The following is a 21,850-nucleotide window of genomic DNA, read 5'->3' as shown; positions in this document are numbered from 1 at the left end:
GGGTGCAGAACAGTGTCTGACATTCAGTAGATGCTTAATAAATATTTGTTGAACAAATGAATGGACTGAGAGAGAAGCCCTCTGACTAAGGCAGGCACAGAGTGAGAAGACTTGCCTCTCTCTCCCCCTCCTCCCCTCCCCCCTCCTAGGCAGGAACATGAAACACAGCCAGGCCCTGACTGAAAGTGCAGCACCAGGGCCCTCGGGATCTCTCCTCCTCCAAATTCATGAGCCCCATAAAAGTACAGCCTGAGGGCAGAGCTCTGTGGTTTAAGCAGGAAATACAATGACCATGAGGCAGGAGGCAGGAAACAAAGAATCCGCAGACTCAGCACAGCACTGGGGCTTCCTGGACCGGCCCCCCTGGCAGGCCACAATCCCCAGGAAAGGCCTGACTCAGTCTACACAGCCCAATGCCACTTGATAGTTGGGACCCATCACCACAACTCCTCCTCCCTCACCCCAACATCTACTCTATCCACAAGTCCCCTCGTTTCTGCTCTAACTACCCTCTCCACACACCCATGTCCTCCAGCCTTGCCCAGGCACAGGGTCCTCCCTTCATCACCTCCACTGACTCACCACCCAAAGCCACAGCCTTGGCTGGTCAGGTCACAACCCAGTTCACAGCAGGGAGTCTCACTGCAACCTGGTCCTGCCATCCACTCCTCTCCTACCGACTGGACCCCACCCACTGGGCCCTTTCCCACGTGCCTTCTTAACATGTGGCAGATCCTGAGCTGGCTCCTTGTCCCCTCTTAGCCTCATCTTGAGGGTCACCTTATTTTCCTGGATAATGATTTATCACTATGTGTCTGTCCCCCTCAGAGGCCAGGCCAGCCCACCCCTTGGAACGTTAGGCAGCGCTGAGTCAGCATGAGTGAACCAGCAGACTGGGGCCACTCTGCGCTTCTCCAGATAGCAGAGGCACTGTTACGGGCTGAACTGTGTCCCCCTCAAGTCCACACATGGGAGCCTCAGCCCCCAGTACCTCAGAATGTGATTGCATTTGAAGACGGGCTTTAAGGAGGTGCATAAACCAAACTGAGGCCACCACCAGGGTGGGCCCTAATCCAATCTGACTCATGTCTTATAAGAGGAAATTGATCATACAGAGACACCAGGGATGTGCAAGCATAGGTAAGGCCACATGAGGCAAAGGTGAGAAGGTGGCCATCTGCAAGCCAGAGGGAGAGGCTTCAGAAGAAAGCAACCCTGCCAACACCTTGATCTTGGATTCTCAAGAACCCAGAACCATGAGTAATAACTTTCTGTTGTTTAAACCCCTAGTCTGTGCTATTTTGTTATGGCAGCCCAAACAGATTAATAACAGAAACTCAAGGCCCAAGGGATGACCAAAAGGTCTCCAGATCTATCAGGGAGGCTATGGTCACAAACCACTGGGTCATCATCCAGGACCTGAACTCTGAACTAGAGTCCCCCAAGAGTCAAAGCCAAGACCTTGGAGGGGCTGGTTCGAGAAGACATGAGGACCCTTTCCCGTGGGCTAGCCCCAGCCACAGCGTGGAGGAGGGGCCTATGTTTTTATGGCAGAGGAGAGAAGTAGCCCGAGACCTCTATGGCCCTGGCTGGGGTTTTGCCCACCCCTCCCAACAAGAGCTTCGGGTCCAAACTCTCCAGACACCGTGCTTGTTAGGGATTCGTTTCTTTCCTCTTCAAAGCATTATGGATTGATTGCCAAGTCCTGCAGTAAATCAAAAGAAAGTCACTCCTCATTACCTACTTAGAATTCCCCGAGTTCTTCCTGGGAAACCATTTCTCAGCTGTTTGATCGCAGAGCCACCAGCACTGTCTCCAGGCACGCCACTCATCGCGGCGGCCACCGACACTTTTTTCTTCCAGGCTCCTTTCTCAGTACCTAGATGAATTTCCACCTTCTCCAGCTCTAAGAAGAGCTGCCAAGATAAATGATTCAAAGGCTCTGACTTGTGTTGAAGATATATGGACTGCAAAGCGGATTCTGATTAATGAGCCAAAGTTGGGGAGAGAAGCGCTGACCACCCTCTCACCCAGGACGGGCCACACTGGCTGCTGGCCTGACTCACCCTGGCACCTGGACACTCCCTCTGAGGTCTTTTCTCCTGTGGGATGGTGATGCTTATCTGGATCCAGCCAAAACCAGGTGCCGATGCCATGGCCAAGCCCCCGCTACCTCTCACCCAGTGTTACCGAGGGCCTCACAGGCACATGCCAGCTGGCTATGGCTGGTGGGAAGCAGGAGGTGCTCTGTTTGCACACTGTTCAGGAATAAGCTCCTCCCTAGCCTCGCAGCTGGTACCACTTTTCCAAGAAAAACCCTACCCCCAAAAGGGCATGCTCACCACCATGGCTGCTCAACCCCAGGTCCAGAGGGGGAGCAGGCGGCAGCAGCCTCTTCCTCCTGCAGGGTGGTGAGGCTTTCTTCCACCTATGCCAACCCTGTCCTGGGATCATAGCTTTCGGATGTGACCCTGCTGTCAAATCTACCTGCCTGTCTCCACAGCCATGAGCCAGCCCCAAGAAGGCATCAAGCCCGACTTCTTTTGCGTGGGTGAACACTAAGAGAGTAGAAGAGCAGACACTGAGCCAGCCAGGCTCTGACCGAAGCAGCTACTCAGACGTGTGTGGTGTGGAGACAGGACCTGCCAAGAGCTCCACTAAACAATCCTCTGTCACCTCAGGCTGGGAGCATGGTGGACCTGGTCCTAGCTGGCACACTCAGAGAGCCAAATGAGCAGGCCACAGTGCTGCTTCTGAAGGCCATGACATGGGAAAAGCCCTAACCCCAGGGCCAGACACACAGAAGGCCAGAAATCGCCACTCACCAACAAGGGGGCCCCAGAGTGCTGTCACAGACGTGTCCACTGAGCTGGTGCTAAGATGTGTGTGTGTGTGTGTGTGTGTGTGTGTTGCTTACAGGAGGCAGCCCCAGGGAAACACACTCACAGTTGCACAAATGCAGGATCAGCAAGGGACACAAAGGCATGGGCACTCAGAGCCTACAGAACAGATTTGTCTAACTAAAGGGTGGAATTTGCACAAAAGCAGCTGGCTGAATCTGTGAGCAGCAGTAACATGACCCCAGACCCATTTCCTATGGCCCCCTTGCCAGGCTCCGGCAGTGCTGGATCCCAGGATGCTTAAGAGAGACTGTGTCACTGCAGCTAGGGCAGGATCATGTTACGCAAGCCCCTGACCTGAGCCTTTCATCAGCACCAGGACATCATCCACAGCCATAAGCAGCTGGCTCCCCTGGGTGTCCAGACTCACTTCAGACCCTCTAGTGTGGCAGTAATCTGAGGCCCTACCTCCCCTGACAGCTGTGAGAGCCCAGTTGAGCAGGTGGAGGCAACCCAGCCTCCCGATGGTCTCTGGGGCAGCTGTGGGAGGGGGAGGCTGCGGCCAGGACTGTGGCACAGCCGGGCACAGCTGCTGGAGGAAGCTCAGGGGCTCACACCTCCCATCCTCCATGCCGCAGACTGAGCGGAGCCAAACAGCCTGAGCTGCAGGCAGGGCAGGAGCGGGCCTGGCCTGGGTGACCTCACAGCCCCAGGACATGCAGCCTATTATTGGGACCTCTAAGCCACGGGAACCCCCTCTGTGGTTCTATCATAAATTACCTCCAGGTTTCAAGAGCAGACGTGCCTGCTGGCAGATCTGGAAACGCCTTTCAAAGTTCCTAGGTTAAACCCTTCATGACATCCACAGAAGTCAGAGCTAGGAGGGAAAAAACTCAAGGCCCAGAATAATTGCTCCCACAGGGAATGCCTTTTTGCACCAGCATGTAAAAGGTCTGGATGAGAATTTGCTAAAAACCAGCCTGGCACCAAACCTCACAGTGTAATCACAGCTGTCTGCTTGCTCAGGGAGCCAAACCGAAATAACCCTTCCTACGGGGTAATTCCTCACCAGGCGCTCCCAGGACAAGGCTGGAACAAACAGGACAGAGCTCCCTCTGAGATGGGTGATGGCGCCCCTGGCAGGAGGGAAGCTGACCGGGCATTTACAGACAAAACATGAAAAAGTCTTTTTTCCGGAGCTCTTCCATTTTTCTTGAAATGCATGACTCTTTTGACTTTCTTTCATCCTTTGCTAGAGACACTGGTATGAGAAATCTTTCTCAACTGGGAAAAGAGTCAGCAGCCTGAGATTGATGAAAGGGCCAGGCCCAGTACTGGGGGAGGTCACAGGGAGGGGTGAGGCCTGTGGCATGCACCCAAAGCCTACTCAGTTACCACTAGGTCACTGCTCTGTGGAATTCCAACTTAAGGTTACTTACTGATTTTCTAGAAAAATCCATTTTTAATCATTGACTCAAATTAACCAAAACAAACGAACGAACCATAAAAAACCACAAAAAAACCCTTTAGTTTGGCATGGACCAAGCCAAAGCTACCTATGCATAGGGCTGAGCTCAGAGGCTACCAGTTTACAAGCTCTGGCCTTTTGTCTTGCTAGAAAATTCCTCCTGAAATCCCTCCAACCAAGGCTCTGAGCCCACAGAGAGGACTCTAGAGTCCCACAGGTGCTGAAGTCAGTTCCACTGGGGCCTCAGTTTGAAGGCAGACAAGCTAATGGGGTTCAATCAAAGCACCTCCAGGCAACCAGAACTATGGAGGAGATGTCCCCTGTTTCCACAAAGAGGGGGCTCAGCACTGGTGGGGCCTCCCAGTGTAGCCCACACTCCACTCCTTAGCCTCTCTGGGCAGGGGTCTCACTTGCACAAGCCAGGTTTCCACCCCTTTTCTTCTGCACCTGAGCATTTTCCATAGAGGTTCTGGGGCCCACCAGATAGCCCCTGGTCAGACGGGCAGGAGCCAGGGCAAGTCTCCCTGGGGGAACTTAGAGCCTCCAGCCAGCTGTTCCTCAAGGACAGCACAGCTGAGGAACAGGGCACAGTCTCAACAGAGAGGAGGCTCAAATGTGGGAAGGGGTCAAGTTTCAAAATGCACACAAGTAGTGAGCCCCAGAACAGGTGGGTTTCAGGAAGTGAATGGGGAGAGAAGGGTGGGAACTTACAACTACACGGAAGTGGGAATTATGAGAGAAAAGACAACAGCCCCAGGGCACTATCCAAAATCTCCAGTGTGTGAGAACAGGAAGTTCAAAGAAGGCCCTGAGCAGAAGACAGCTCTGATTAAAGAAGCAGATCCTAGACCATCACGGGGGCTCATAGGGACAACCCAGGCCCAGGCCCAGGCCCAGGCCGATGTCCATGGTTTCTAACCCTAACAGGTCACCCCATTACCTTCTGTAACTGAGAAGGAAGCCACAAAGACAGGGAGTGAAATCTGTCTTGGATGACATGACAATTAGATCACAGCTTTCAGATAACATGACCATAGACTAAATGCTTGCCCCTGGTGAGTGACCAGTGGAATAACAGGAAACACAGAGAGGGTGAGACCCCTCCTTGGGTGTAGCCGTTGGCCTGTCCACTGTGGGCAGACCAGCCTCACTGGGGGCCCAGCTGTCCCTGATTCCACAGACATACCATATATGCCAATCAGCAGGCCACCTCCTCCTCCCACCTCATTCAGACTCTGTTAGGTATGACTGCTCCTCTGTCTACCCTTCCCAGATCTAAGTCAGAACAGAACACACAAGATCTGAACCCAGCCACTTGATTGTTAGGCCCTCCACACCCACCAGTGCTGCCTACTGACCGTAGAGCTGGAAAGCGGCCCAGCACCCAGCTCCGCTGCATCCCAAGGAGCGGGCCTCCACTTGGTCCTCCCAACCAACTGGCAGCTGGGTGAGATTCAGATTCTCAAAGCACAGCCCAAGCCCAGAATGGCACCAAGATGGGTCCTCAGGAAATACTGTTACTCTCAAGAATAAAGAAATCTCCAATTTATAAGCAACCAATAACAAACCTTAACAATAAAGGAGGGTTAGGGTGCAGCTCAACAGTACCATGGCTGACTAGTAGGCATGAGGCCCTGGGTTCAATCCCCAGCACCACAAAAATAAATACCTACATAAATAAAGGAATGAACAAATATAAGCCAGAAAAATAGAACAAAAAGAAAACATTTAAGCTAGGTAGGGTAGCACAGGCTTATAATCTCAGCTACTCAGGAGGCTGAGCCTAGAGGATTGAAACTTTAAAGTCAGTCTGAACAACTTAGAAAGAACTGTCCTAAAATAAAATTTTAAAAAGGGCTGGGGATATAGCTCAATGGTACTTGACTCGCACATGTGAGGCCCTGAGTTCAATCCTAGTACCCAAAACCAAACGAATCAAACAAACAAAATAACCTAAAATTGGTTATTAATAGCAATACCAAAATCAGATAAAATCAGATTCAAGACTAAATAGGTTAAAAGGTTTTCATATAAGCTGTAAAAAGGTAAAATATACAATAAAGACATAATAATCAGCAACCTATATAGTTCAAACTACTTACCACTGAAGTGAGTAAAATAAAACCTATTAAGAATCACAAAAAAAAAAAAAATTCATAAAAGTCATCTCTCCTAATCTTGGAACAAACATTCAAAATTAAGGAAGGAGAAAGAAGATGGAAAAATATAATAAACCTGATTAATGTACACTATAGTACACACTCTAAAAATAAAAACTAAATAGTTTCCAGTGTTCCATAAAATATTGACAAAAATGTTTTTGAACAGGCCACAAAAAAAATCTCAAAATTAAAAAAAAAAATTACACAGACCACATTTTCTAACTACAAATGGTGACAAAACCAGTAACTAATAACAAAAAGTTAACTAAGAAAACCCACATCAATGTGGGAGAGAACTAGTTCATTTCTTGGGTCAAAAAACAAATCAATCAAAACTTACTGGGATAAAGCAAAGGCAGTGTTGAAAAGCAGATTAGCCAAGATCCATTTATCACTAGGAAAGAAAAAACAAACTAAAATTCATCTAAACAAGTTCCGAACAAGTTTCAGGAAGGAAGGAGAAATGAGTTAATAATAAAATTGGGAATCAATGAGTTAGACAAACAGTAGAGCTGAAAATAAATTACAGAACAGATTTTATGAAAAGACCAATAAAACAGATACAATCCACACCATGTTAATCAATGAGAAAGAACATGAATACATAATAGGCATGAGAAAGGAAATACAACCGTGGATAGAGAGGAGATACATCTAAAAATGTAAGAGTTAATCAAACTAGAAAGTCTAAATCCTTGGTGAATACAAAAACTTTCTAGGAACATATCATGTATTGATTCTAAGAGTAATGAAGTCAGAATAAAACAATCCCATATAGAAAAACCTGAAAAGTGAATGAAGAAATTCTCCCCAGAGAAACAACAGTTTCTGATTACATCAAAGGACTTCTTATATATTCAAGGAGCAGCCAAATCCTACGCTTTCCTTAAACACATGATAAATATTTATCTGAAATCAACAGTCAGTGGATTGTTCCAGAAAAGAGAAAAATAAGGGCGTTTCCCAAAACAGGATCTAAAAAATCTCTGGGCCTCAAAAATATGGCTAAGAGAATTAAAAGGGGGTAGGGGGCATTTATAGCTTCACCTCCCACTTTGAACCTATATAAAATGCTTGTAAAAAAAGAACAAAAGCAAACATCATTATGAAGATTTGTAAATATCAAGTCTATTCTATATACAAGACACCCATTAGTTCACTGAATTGTTCCCAAGCATGCTATAAAGTTTTTTTTTATCAGTCTCCTTTTTCCCAGATGAGGAAACTGAGGTAGAGTATTATCAATTTGCCCAAGGTCACATGGTGGTAAGTGGCAGAACTGGATCCAAACCCCAAGGCCCCATCTTTAGGGACCATACTCTAACCTGGCTCCCTCTTTTAGCCTATGAAAACAGTAATCTACCATGCAAAGGATAGCATATCCCAGGATGCCACACTGGCTCTACAGAGAAGGAAGGTTGGTGATACATCCACCCACTGTATACCCAGTACTCAATCTTAGTTTGTTTTTTTTTTTTTTAAATTCTCCAATAACAGAAACCAGGCTCCTTGGAGAAATGGCCCTAGGGTTGGAGCAGGGAATATACGAGATAAGCGTGGCGCATCCTGCAGTGCCATTAAGTAAGGCAGTGCTCAGAAAGCAAAATGATGGGAGTGTACCAAAGGCACATGGGAGCCAAATGAAAGAGCCTCCTTCAATGCACAAGTTACAGTGATTTGGACAACAAAGTAGAGAGTGTAAGACTGGGTTGTAACCCAAAGTATAAAATAATGTCCATGGTCTGTACAGATACAGGTTAAAAAAAAGAAGTTGAATGGACAAATGAATGCAGAAGACTTACCAATAACATGTAGATATTTCCCCTCAAGGAGGGGGAACAAACCCCCCATGATTATGTGTGGGCTGTGCATAGTGACTTCCTTCCAGAGAATACAATATGGAAGGGGAGAGGGAGACAGTCACTTCACAGTGGAAAAACCTGACAACTACCACCTTATATAGGTGATCAAGGTCAACATCAACTTAAGTCATGTTGATAATACCTACCCTTGCTATGACACAATGACAACGGCACTTTATCTCTGTGATCTTCCTCCTAATAACCCATAAGCCCAGTCTAACCACAAGAAAAACTAGAAATGAGAGACACCCTTCACATTACCTAAGCAGGACTCCTCGAAACCATCAAGGTCATCAAAAACAAGGAGAGTGAGAAACTCACAGCCCAGAGAAACTGGAGGATGTGAGATAACTAGATTTAGTATGTTCTCCTGGATCCTGGAACAGAAAAAGGCACTGGGTGAAAGCTAAGGGAAGTGGAGTCAAGTATGGCTTAGAAATGAGAATGCTTCAGTGACGTTCCTGAGTCGTGGGAATGTTCCATAATGATGTTAACTATGGGGAGAATGGGTGCAGGGCATATGCAACTCTTTAATCCTTCTGTGATCTAAAATAAAAATTTATTAATTGCTGAACACACACACACAGCCAAGCGAGAAGCCAAAAAGGCAGCTGATAAAGGTTGACATCCTTTCCTGATAAAATCTCCCAGCAGGCAAGAAAACACTACTTCCGTAAACACATGATAAATATTTATCTGCAGTCAACAGTCAGAACCAGGCTAGTGGTGAACCACTGGAGGCAAACCCATAAGGGTACCTGGCTGGCACCACTGTTTAATGGGGTTTTGAGGGGCAATTCCTCTGCATTGAAAAGACAATGGCTGCTGGGCGCAGTGGTGCACTCCTGTGATCCCTGGAAGGCTGAGGCAGGAGGAGCTCAAGTTCAAAGCCAGCCTCAGCAAAAGCGAGGAGCTAAGCAACTCAGTGAGACCCTGACTCTAAATAAAATACAAAATAGGGCTGGGGATGTGGCTCAGTGGTCAAGGGTCCCTGAGTTCAATCCTGGGTACCCACAAAAGACAACACCTATATTGGATGGTTTTGCCCTCACACCTCTCATTAGGCCTGCATCAACCTCTTTTGAAGGGCTACCTATTTTTAAGAAAGCTCTTCTCTCTGGTTCTTTGTCTAGCTTTTTGTGGACACCAGGCTGGTCTGCACCCTAAGTGTGACCATTTCTCAGCTCCCCTCAGGGGTAGGTGGAGCTGTCCCTGAAAGTGGACTCTGCTTGATGTGATGGCTGCCATCTTGGGTCAAAACCATCATGACTGCCCTGAGCAACCCTGGTCAGTTTTCCTGTATAGTTCCCAGCATACTATACGTAGACAAGACCACTGGAGTGATATATAGAGATTTATGACCAGACCCTGGCACCAGAGTGGGGTAGGTGGGCACATAGGACTGCCCTGACTGTATGGGTGGCCCAGGATGAAGTAAAGACTGCCCTGGATTCTCAGGAATTCTCCACCCAGGACAGACTTTGAGGCTGAGGGGGTTTTCTGCACCCAGACATGGGTGGGGGGTCATCCTGCTCAAATGGGCTGGGCCTCATCTCTCATCCCTCAGCTTGGTCAAAGGAGAGAGGCTGCATCTGCTATGGAGAGTGCAGGGCACTAAGCATCAACAGTGACCAGGTCCATGGAGAAGGACCCATCACATCCACTGTTGTCCTGGCCTCAGAGGCACCCTGGACCCAAACCGTGGAATGGACGGACAAGAAGAAGACTATGACATTTGAGAAGGCTCATGGCCTCCAGGGAGATGGAAATGCAGACCCTGAAGGTGTGACAGAGAAGCAGGAGCCTGGCTCAGTAGTAAAGGGGGCTTCCCAGAGTGAGGGGTGCACTCAGGGGTCCACTAAGCCCATCTGCTGTGGCCTACCTGCAGGAAAGGGGGAACAGTGCTATGGGGTTGCCTACAGACTCTACCTCCTGATGGTGGTTCAAGTTTCTAGTGCCACCCCAACCCCACCAAAAACAAAAACCACCACCTGCTTAACAAGAATTCAACAAGGTTTTGCAACCTGGGTAAACTGGAAGATCAGCCACCTGACCCTGCACCTCGTGGCTTGAATCGACTATCCATGTGGGGGCGGGGGTGTGGTGGGGAGTAGGGGTTGTCAAGAGTATGTGTGGGGTATGTTTATGTAGGTGTGGTGTGTACAGAGGTCTGGGGGCTGTGGGTGACAGTAAGCAAGAGCATGCACACACACTGGGGAGATGAAGACTCTCCGGCTGTGTCCTCACTCCCCAAATCTGGACTTGACAGACGCAGTGAACACAGAATTGTGAGTCACTCCATCTGTCCAAAGGGCAGGAAAAAGCAATAAGACCTTTAATTAAAAAAAAAGACTGCACTGCGAGGCCAAGTTCTTCATTAACAAAGGACTCAAAGAAAACAGGAAGCTACTACTGTGGGCTGCTGCCTGTAACAGAAGAGCTCAGAAAAACCCAGGCCTGACCGAGGGTCTTCAGATGGGGCCAAGTGTTTGCCAAGGAAAACCCAGCCAGGGGAGGAGGACGAGGCCGCACCAACACCACAGCACATCACAGAACCTCTGTCTTTTAAATGACTTTCACAACACCCCCAGTCCCAAACTGTCACAAAAGGGGCTCAAACAACCTACTCGTGGCTTGGAGAGAGAGACAGCATAATTCCAATTAAGGTCCCAGGCTGTCAAAAACATCAAGTTATTAATCTCCTTGTGGCAAATGTGAGCAGGGACCTGCTTACACAGCCAATTGAGCATGCTCTAAATTAGTGTTTGCAGGTAATTGATTCAGCTGCCAGCCCGGTGCCAGCCCGCTACAAGCTGGTTACACCACTAACATTAAATAATATGAGGCGGTAAAATGGACTGCCTGATTGGGCCTGCAGTCAGATGCTGTTAGAGCCCGATTTGCCCAAACATTAGTGTCTTATTGGTTTAACACAATTTACTACACCTCAATTTTGGAAAATGATTTTCATTTCCTCTGAAACCTCACTCACAGGCACAGCACAGAGGAGGAGGTATCTTATAAATGCCATCAGCTCGCTTACTTTTTTTTTTTTTAACGTGCCTGCAAGACTGTGTAACAAATCTTTGATAATTAAAAAAAAAAAAAATGAGGCTTAGAACTGGGTTTTCTGGCTCAAGTATGAGCACAATTGTCCTGTGGTGTCCCCAGTCTTCTGCCTCTGCTTCCAGACCGACTTGCAGGATTCCCTGTCCTTCCGGCCAGATGTCCCTCTATGGGGCTGGAGCAGCAGGTCCAGCAGGTTTTAGGGATGCCCACCATTCGTGCAGGGTGCCAGTGACTTGCCCAAAAGAGCAGCTCGCTTCCTTTCAACCGGGTGAGTCCTCAGTCTGCACAGCAGACTGGCCGCCCTGACCTTTCCAGGCAGCAGCCCAGCCTGTGTTAAAAGGGCCATGTCCCCTGGGCAACCAACACCTCCTGTTTTAAAAGACTTCCTCCACTAATCAAGAGGAGAATTCTGAAGTCCCTAGTGGCACAGAGGATGGCAGAAAAATAGCCCAGGACCTTTTTATCCATCAAACCCACACACATTTCCTGACGCCAGTGGTGGGCGAGACATGGCACAATAGATGAGATGTGGCTCCTACGAAGCCCCCAGGCTCCCAAGGATCTGGGCTATACACTGTGTTGCAGTGACCTGGGCAGTGACAGAGAGACAAGCCTGGGGGAGGGAGCTCAGGCAGGAAGAGTCTGCCCACCTCATGACTGCAGATGCCCCCCTACACATCAGAGGGGATATGATGGCATCTGTGGACAACGGTCTTCCCACAACCTTCGGGACACCCTTTGTTCCCACCTTCTACTCTTCCCTGGAGACGTCGCCTCTCAATTCTAAGCTCTCAGGGACCCATGACCAGATGGCTCCCACTGGACACAGGCACCCCGTGGATTCCCAGGACTAGCCACAAGTGGGTGTGGCACACAGCAGGTGCACAGCAGTGAGCACAACTGGCCCATCACACCAAGTCCCTCCACTCAGCACCCTCTGGGAAGATGCTATTGGCCATGGTCCCCCGGCATGCTCAGTCGGCCACAGCCTCCAGTTTCAGGCCCCCTGGTCCACAGAGGAGGAACCAGCAGGGCCAACCCAGGGACCTTGTAGGGATGGCGGGGAGGGGTGAGACTAGGGTACTGATACTATTCAGGAATTACATTTGTCTCTCTGAATCCAGGGGGTGTTGGTTTGGGGACTCTCTTGGAAACCAAAACCCCCTTAGATACTCAAGTCCCTTATGGGCACCGTATTTGCATATAAACTACACATATCCCTCCATACACTTTAAATCATCTCTAGGTTCTTCATACTATCCAGCATGATGTAAACAGTTGCTGTACTAGGTGACTTAGAGAATAATGACAAGAGTCTATACATGTTCAGTGCAGATGCAGTATTTTTAAACAAATATTTTCAATTCACGGTTGGTTAAACCTGTGATGCCGAACACTCAGACACGGAGGACCAACTATACTGTTAATTTACTTAGATGCGATAATGGCAGGGTGGTTATATAAAGAGAAAAATATCCTTGTCAATTGAGACACCTCCTGAAGTATCTACAAGTGAAATGACGTGATATTTGAGACTCATTTTTAAAATACTCCAGCAAAACAAAACAAAATGAAACATAAGACAAAGACCTGTGGAGACTCTAGGGTTCATTATATTATTCTACTTGTTAGAAATTTGAAATTTCTCAGTAAGAGGAAAAAAAAAAAGATCTCCTCCATTACCAAGGTCGGGGGGCCTTGTGAGGGTAGCGGGGAAGGGGGAGCACTGGAGCCTGTCCGCAGGCTGCAGCAGGGTAGGGCTCTGGGATATCACAGAGGAGGTGGCTCAAGGACCCTTTCAGAAGCCACTCCAGAGCTGGACCTCCTGTAGCTCAGGGCACAAGGCTGCCGTGTGCAGCACAGAGTCAGCCCCACACTGCAGTAAGCTACTCTTGCTCCAATTTCTTGGTTATTTTTATTTGAGGCATCAGCTATGGGTCACTATGAGTCAACTGATTTGGGAACAGGTTTCTGGGGCAATGCCAGTTTGAGGACCCAATGCCCAGCCACCTCCCTGGGGCACAGTACTCTTCCCATCTCAGATACTCAAGGGGGCTGGGATCCTGGGAATTAGACCACAGAGACTGTGATGCAGTCTCCTTTCAGGTTAGACACTGAAGAAGACCTCCGTCCCCAAGCCACAGCCACAATGAACAGAAATGTCCACTCAGCCATTGCAGTCCTACCCATAACTTAGCCCTGCTTCCCACACTGATGCAACAGGCAGGCCCGAGGGGCTAGGAGGATATATTAGCCTGTTGATTTTTACTATAACAAAAATACCAGAGGATGGCTACTTTATAAAGAAAAGAGGTGTGTTTAGCTCACAGCTTCAGAGGCTGAAATTTCAACATCAGGTAACCTTGGTTTGGCCATTGGAGAGGGTAAACTATGGATGACATCATTGCAGGAGCATTAGCAAGAGCAAAAGATCACACTTGACAGAGGAAACCAGTGAGCTGTGTGGGGTCAGGCTCCCACTTTAATAACAAGTCTATCTCGAAACTAACTCAGGATCCCACAAGAACCACTTTAATTCCCCTGAGGCAGGGCCCCCCATGACCCAAGGGCCTCTCACTAGGGCCCACCTCTTAAAGGTCCTACCACCTCTCACATCACTATACTGAGGACAAAACTTCCAGTACATGAGCCCCTGAGGGACAAACTACATCCAAACCATAGCAGAGGGCAATGCAGAACCAGCATCCCCTTGAGCCAGCTCTGCACAGGGCAGCCCCTGAGGGCACCTGAGCCAGACCTGGGCCCTGCAAGGTAGGGATGGGGCAGCTCTTCCAAGACCAGTCATGGGAGAGAAACCCTAGTCCCCTAGAGAGACTAGCAGTTCTTCAAGGTCCCCTCCCCAGAGGTTCTGGGCAGTGCAAATACTGGTGGGAGACCCAGAACATGAGTGGGAAGGGAGCTATGCGGGTAGCCTGGGTCTGAGTCAAGGGCTTCCACAATCCATGGGCAGCAGAATACCAACTCCTTGGTCACAGGGGTCTTGGAGCAGGGCTGAGCTGACCAGCCACACCTGCATAGCTGGGTAGCCCCAGGAAGTACCCCAGGACATGGGCTCACTGCAGGCCTAATTGAAGCCAAAGGCCAATGGAGCTCTCCAGAGCGCTTTATGAGCCACTTAACCATCCCTCGACCCAGTCGCCCAAGCACAGCAGACATAATGGCAGTGTTTACACATAAAAATGGCAAGCTGTTTTACTAGCAGCTTTTAGAGTCACAATGGCAGCTATTTGGTAAAGTTTCCTGCAAATTGCAGAAACAAAGTCCAAGAGCAGAATGATGGGCACTAAACCACCCTGAAAAGTAATGAAAGACCATTACCATCAAACACTCTGCCAAGAGCTACGGAGGTAGCCACAGTCGGGAGAGAAATAATCTCTGCCCAGGACCCCAAAGCCTGCTCGTAATCCCCGCCCGGTCTGTGCACGGCGCTGCGGCGCCTCATCTGTTACTCACTCAGGGAACATAAATTACCACTTTTTACATTTTAATCTTTACCCAGAGAGACGCAGCTTACCTTTCCATCTCATATTCTTTCATTCCCACTTTTACAGCCTTCATTACCTGGAGGATGGATATTAAGCAAAGACATTTGTATTACGCAGATAAGTAACTCGGCCTTATAAATAATGTATAGCATTTTTTTCAAAAGAAGCTCTTCTTTAGAGAAAGGGGGGAGAATGATACGTGCACACAGTGGTGCAGAAATGTGACAAATTGGACTTTTAAGGGCTCCAAAATCCATACAGTTTATTTAAACCACTGTGGAGTACTTCCATTGGGAAGCGGATCAACGCCACGCTTTGAGCCACAGCTGCGAGGTGGCGAGCAAAACTGAAGAAAGCAAAGGTTTGGCTGAGGTGTGTTTGGTGAATACCTAATGCTGAGAAGACTATGAAGATGATCTCTGAAAGGTTTCCTTTGCTTGACTTTCATAAAATGGAGAAAATCGCCTGTACAAGAGGTCACGCAGTCCATCAATCACCCTGGTTTTTTCCTAACATGAAGCTGCGACACTAAGCAGGCCCTGGGCTGGCCCAGCACCCTGAACATCCTTCAAAAGATGCACTTCCTTATTTGGTCTTGTTTCTCTATCAATTGGGAAGTGTGAAAAACAACCATGTGAAGATGTTTTCAGAAAGTGGACAATGGTAATAAATGTGCTGGAATCTTGATAAGAACAAAAGAAAGAAGCTGGGAAGTGCCAAGATGCCAGGAAGGCCAGCTCTACCCTCCCACAGTTGGGAATTTTTTTGCAAAACTCCCTGAGGACTAGCGTTCCCACTCACGAAGGTGGCCGCCTTAATAGGAGGAGCCAGGGCAGAACCTCTCCTGTCACTGGCCTCTGCCCACTAGGGAAAAGAATCATTCTGTGCAAAACTTCCTGCCTGTCACAGGTCCTCAGGGACTAGATCGCCCGCAAGCTTCCACGTGGTTTTCTAAGCGCACACACAGCAGTGCTGCCTGCCCAACCACCTAACTCACCTCCCGATGGGCCTCGCTGGAGATTCGATTGGTGTAGCGCAAAACTTCCAGCTCCATGTCTGTCTTGAACACTCGGCTTCAGGGGAGAAAAGAAAGTAGCAGGTCAGTGACCTCCAGCCCAGACTGGACCCTTCCAGGAAGACCCGACACACTCTGCCTGCCTGTGGCTGCACAGGACCAGAAGGGGAGCCCCACGCCCCAGGAGTGACGAGTTACCCAGAGTGGCCTAGAAGAAAATCCCTGCAGGGGAGAACAGCAGCTGCCCATCTTGTCCCAACACCAGCCCTGGGCAGAAAGGCCCATGACCAGAACCTGAAGCCACTGTTGGCAGTGGAAGAAGCCCAGCCTCTACAGCCAGACACATCCTACCTCTCTGAGCCTGCTTCCTCCCCCATGGAAGGGGAATAAATTCCCTATGGCGAGGAGGTGGGACTTTAACCTTAAGGCGCCACCTCCTAGGGCTCTGCCTAGCTGGCTGCAGAGAACACTTGTCTCTCCCTACCCACCTGTCCCTGGGGCAGCCCAGGGACACATGTGTTTTGGGCCTTGCCTGAGACAGGTCAGGCAGTGGGAGACACCAGGAGGCCTGCAGCCATTTTCAGCCTGTGTGTACAGATACAGATGTGGAAACAGCTGGTCTACAGAGAGAAGCAGGAGACTGGGGCAGACAAGAGGAGTGAGGCAGCAATGAAGGGGAGAATGGGCATATGCAGGGCAAGGGAGGCAAGACCAGAGACCCCGCTGTGTCTCCAGCAACTGGCTCTGGGGGATGCCCAGGGCTCTCACAACAAACTCACGGCAATGTGCCCAAATGTGTTAGGTGTCTGGTCCTTGCACTTAGCCTCATCCCCAAGTGAGATTCACAAAGATCCTCATCTTCTACCCCTGTGCATAATGCCACATTCACAGGCATGTAAGTCACTAAGGGCACTGATCCAGAGACAGACCCTGAGCTCCTACTCCAACTGCACCCCTCCCCAGCTGTGCGGCTGAGCTCCTTATTCTGTGCCCGTTTCCTTGCCTGTAAAGTGGGGATGACAACATGCTCCCCTCATAGGGTGTTGTGAGAATTCAGCGCTGCATTTTCTATGTACCGAGGGCGGTGCCAGGCACTCGCCAGCGCTCTGTGAGTGTCTGTGACATAAACAAAGTACAAAGCCTGGAGATGCTGCCTCGGCCACACTGCCCACCTCAAAGCCACCCTTAGGTAGGTTGCCTGATTCTCCTCAAAAGGTGGTATTTGAGGAGGCGTGGCCTGGAATCCCTGCAGATGCCGGGTCCCTTATGTGAAATGGTGTAGTATTTGCTTTTCACCTACTCTGCAGTTAGGCCTACATAGTTATGTCTGTTCTGAGCTGTACAGACTCTTTTTTCTTGTCTTTATTCCCTAATGGATACAGTATAACAACTATTACATAGCATTTACATCGTATTAGGTATTATAAGTAATCGAGAGACGCTTTGGCCGTTCACAGAGGATGTGCATAAACTTTACAACTATTTACACAGCATTTGCACAGGTACAGACCTGACCACAAAGGTCAGGAACGAGTGCTGGAGAGAAGCTGAGGATCTGTGAAGAAGTGTGAGACATCACTTCATTCATGTGAATTCAACATGGTGCTCAGTAAATGGCAAATCTGAGACTTGCTTTCTGGAACCTTCTGGGTTTTTTTCCCTATTGCATCTGGTCGAACCTGTGGATGGTTTAAACCCACGGATATGTGGGCTAACTGTATCTCCCAATGTTTACAACAGGACTATGAAGCTAGACAAATCTCAGAAAACAAACACAGCTTCCCTTCTTTTTGGATTGCCATTTACTGGGGGCCTGTTCCTTGTAGGTTCTGGGAATGGCCATGAACACCGGCTGTGATGCCCAACTCACCCCCTGCAGTGCCAACGCACTCGTCCCCCAGCTGCTGAGGATGCTGGCGGCCAACCAGTCCTCTCTGGAGGTCTCCTTGATTCAATGGAGGGAACAAAGACCCAGCTTTTTGCTTCAACTAGGGATATCTCTGCCAGGTCGCTCCAGCTCCAAAGCGCCCTTTGGGATCAGCTGGGGCATGCTTGGGACTGCAATACAGGCCCGTCCTGCTTCTTCTCTCTGCCACACGTGCTGATCCCAAGAGCACGCCTCCGCATGTTTTCTACCTATTTATCTCAGAGACCCAGCTCCCTGGGGAACCCTGCCTGGAAAACATCACCATCCCCATTTCACAGATGAGAAACTGAAACAGCTAAATTAAGATCAAAAATGTAGGACCCGGGCTGGAGTTGTGGTTCAGTGGTAGATGCTCACCTGGCATGTGTAGAGCCCTAGGTTCGATTCTCAGCACCACATAAAAAGAAAATAAATAAAAGGTATTGTGTCCATCTACAACTAAATTTATTTTAAAAAGTGCAGGATCTATTCTGCCTCACTGACTCCCTTTTCTTTAACTGCATGTAAATATAGAACTTTAAACCCAGACGATTTACTAATCAAATACAAAAGAAAGAGAGTCCTTTTCAGAAGTTCAAAAATTCAGAAATGGGGAAAATATTTAAGAATTTACCCCAGCACAAAGGGAGAGAGAGGGAAAGGGTGGGGAGAGAGAGGGAAAGGGTGGGGAGAGAGAAAGAACAAATCAATTAAGAGGATGAGATGATATAAAGGGATATTTTTAGAAAGTAGAGTTGGCCCCAAAGTATAATTAAATAAAAGCCCAGGACATGCAGGATGGCAAGCCTGGAAAGCAATCAGAAATTAGATATGTGGCTCTGAGAATGGAATGGACTCATTTCCACACGTAAAATCAATAAGAAGCTTAAAACTCTTAGTGATATGGCGAAGGCAAATAGAACTCCAGGAAATATATATAGAAGCCACATTGATTTGTGTGGAACCAAAATAACACCATGCAGGTTACTTTCCAGTCCCAGGCAGGAAATGTGACACAGCAGTCAATCTAGCATCATTGATGGCAGGTCAGCTCCATATTATTTGGGTCCTAATGTGGTGCAACAGGAAATACCATCACCTAGGACGTATTCTACCAAATATTTTAAACTTGTAAAGCTTTAGGTCTAACATTCAGTTTCTAAGACGTTTGGGCACAGAAGAACTAGCTAAGGACATCGCAAAGGAACCACTATACAAATCCAGAAGGCAGGACATCCTGCAGCACAACCAGCCCAGCCTTTTCAGTAAATAGTTAGGCTCTGAATGTCCCCAAAGATCATATGTTAAAGGCTTGGTGGCCTTTGGGAGGTGATGGAGCATTTAAGAAGTGAGGCCTACTTGGAGGAAGTTAGTGCCCTTGAAGGAGATCTTGCGGGCCCAGCCCTCTGGCCATGAGGGGAACAGCTTTCCTTCACCACATCTATCCACCATGATGTTCTGCCTTGCCACAGGCCCAAAGTGATGGGGCCAGGTGACCAAGAACTGAAATCTCTGAAATAAGCAAAAATAAATCTTTCCTCTTTATAAGTTGATTATCTCAGGTATTTTGTTGCAACAATGGAAAGCTAACTTATATAGTCAATATCATGGGCAAATAATGAAAATAACTGAGTAAGACATGGAAAATGAATGTGTCAAGGACAGTTAGGGATGTCTTTTAAATTAACATTTTAATTGAAATAATAATTGTATGTATTTATGGGGTACGACCTTGCACCTCAATCCATGTATACAGTGTCTGATGATTGGATCAGGGTAATTGGCATATCTATTACCTCAGATATATATCATTTCTTTGTGTTGGGGACACTCAAAATCCTCTCTAGTAGCTATTTTGAAATATTCAACTAATTGCTGCCAACCGTAGTTGTTCCACTGTGCTATAGAACATTGGAAGTTATTCCTCTTATCCCACCCCTGGATCCATTAATCATCCTCTCACCATCCCTCCTTCCCTAGCACCCTTCCCAAGCTCTGGCCATATTTCCTAACTTTCAACAATGTACATTTGCTGCTTTTGTTTTAATGAAAAGTTTTTTTAATTAAAAAAATACTCCAAACAGGGCATAGAATAAAATATGGAGTTTTATTTTTCTACAACTGATTATTATATAAGAAAATAATCCATATGTCCTTGATGCTAGGAGCACCCTGGAATGGTGATGCTGGACTCAAAGAGAAGCTGCCATCCTGGTACATTCCTCAGCTCTGCAGAGGCCACAACTACAGTGACAATGATAAAAGTCTGATTTTATGGGTTTTTGTTGTTTTTACCTTTAACTTTTCCCAAAACACACATAAGATTTACTGATCACATAAACACGATGAAAATGATAAGAATCCTGATGAGCAAACAGTAAAAGATCAGGAGGTGAAGGCAGGGGACTGGAGATACGATGTAGAAAGGGCCTCAAGGACCCTTCCACAGTTTCGGCTGACCTGGGGGGGAGGGCAAGATGGTATGGAGAGTTCAAAGAGCAATATATAAAGGAGGATCAAGTGCACTACAAGATGACAAAGGGAACCAGCAAAGGAAGCAGAAATAATCATACCATTAAAAGTGAGCAGGGTAAAGAGGTGTCAAGAAGGCAGAGTCGGTGGCTTGATTTTAATCTACCTTCCCTGTTCTGATTCTGCACTAGCGGGGCTTTCTAACAAATGCACATATTGCTTTGATAACACTAAAACCTTTAATAAGGTGCTACCATGATGGCAAATGAATATCCATTCACTCATTTCACCTTTCTGTTAAGGAAGTGCCGATTTGGTGTTCCTGGCACTGGTGAGGAGTAAGGCAAACCCCTCCTTCTCTGGTGGGGCTCTGAGACTCGGGAGATATGCCTTACAAGGAAATCCACAGTTACAAAATGGGAAAGGGCTGCTGCGAGGGCAAGTCCAGATGCTATGGAGCAGAACCACAGGGACCCAAGCTTGGTAGGAGATGGTCCCAGTACAGAGGCCTGTAATACAGAGCTGACCTGCCATCAAAGGGGCCTGGAGAGAGGCCAAAGGTTCTAGGTGTATCCCCCTCATGGTCAGCTCTGCTCCTTTACTAAAGGTGACCCACCTTCTCCAAGATCCCTTGTAATTACCTTTCCTTCTCCCAAAAGGGGACATTCAAGCACCATCAAGATCAGAAAAGCCCGAGTGACAAACCCCTCCCCTCTGTCCAGAGGGTACCCTGTCCATTCTCCTCAGTCAACCAGAGAGCCCATGAGCTGGCCTCGGGCAGATGAGGACAGCAGGGCAGACAAGGGGCTCTGTGAGATCTGGACGGGGCGGCTCCCCCACCTCCATCACAGCCAGCCAGCCCCCGGGGACTTCACAGAAGCAGCCACTGACTCACACTGTCTCCAATGACGCCACACAGATGGCTCAGACAGCCATTTGTCACTGCAAAATGAGAAAGGCATCTTGCAGCATGCCGCTGTCTCCCAAAGACTATAAAACCTTCCAGGTCAGGCGGAAAAACAGACACAGGCCCAGAGGGACTTTCACAAAAGGAACGCCCTTTCCTGAGGAGGCAGACCCACAGCCTGGCAGTGTGTTCTCCGTCATCAGAACGCAGCCTGATTCTAGGGCAGGGTGCTAGCTGCTGTCCCACCTGGGGATCAGAATCCTAGTCCCTATTCCCTAGAGCAGGAGGGTACAGATAGGCATATAGGACTCAAATGTACAGGACTCAATGAGCAGCTTGGGTTCTTAAGATCCAAATCCACTTACAGGATAACCTCACTGCCACCCTCCACAGGGAGAGGACCTTTATCAAAGACAGTGATGGCCAGAGTGACAACATGGATGGAACCAGGCCCAGGCCATGCCCACCTCTGGCCCTCTGGCCCTCTCCTTGGCTGGGTGGTGGGCCCATCCCTCTAACCACCACTCCTGCCAACACTGCCCTCTCCTGGGCCCAACCAGCCCGCTCCATGCCTGCTCTAGGGCTGCAGAGCCATGGTTGCCAGGAAGTGCACGGCTGGGCAGACAGCCCTCAAGCTCCCAGG

The 21,850-nt window shown here is 48.4% G+C and overlaps 1 protein-coding gene across 1 annotated transcript in view; it reads right to left on the bottom strand.

Moving 5' to 3' along the window:
• The window catches only part of Pepd (peptidase D), a 115,158-nt gene that overhangs the window by 51,672 nt on the left and 41,636 nt on the right, over nucleotides 1-21,850 (bottom strand). Inside the window, exons 8-9 of the mRNA XM_046447917.1 lie at nucleotides 15,905-15,980; nucleotides 14,937-14,983 (exon numbers count right to left, since the gene is read on the bottom strand). Coding sequence (XP_046303873.1) covers nucleotides 14,937-14,983; nucleotides 15,905-15,980 — 123 coding nt within the window. The remainder of the gene's footprint in view (nucleotides 1-14,936; nucleotides 14,984-15,904; nucleotides 15,981-21,850) is intronic.

This window comes from Marmota monax, unplaced genomic scaffold (assembly GCF_021218885.2).
Source record: "Marmota monax isolate L192 unplaced genomic scaffold, Marmota_monax_Labrador192_F-V1.1 WCK01_AAM20220418_F8-fsc00101, whole genome shotgun sequence".
NCBI lineage: Eukaryota > Metazoa > Chordata > Mammalia > Rodentia > Sciuridae > Marmota > Marmota monax.
The sequence above is the reverse complement of the archived record's forward strand: the minus strand, read 5'-3'. Positions and strand labels throughout refer to the sequence as shown.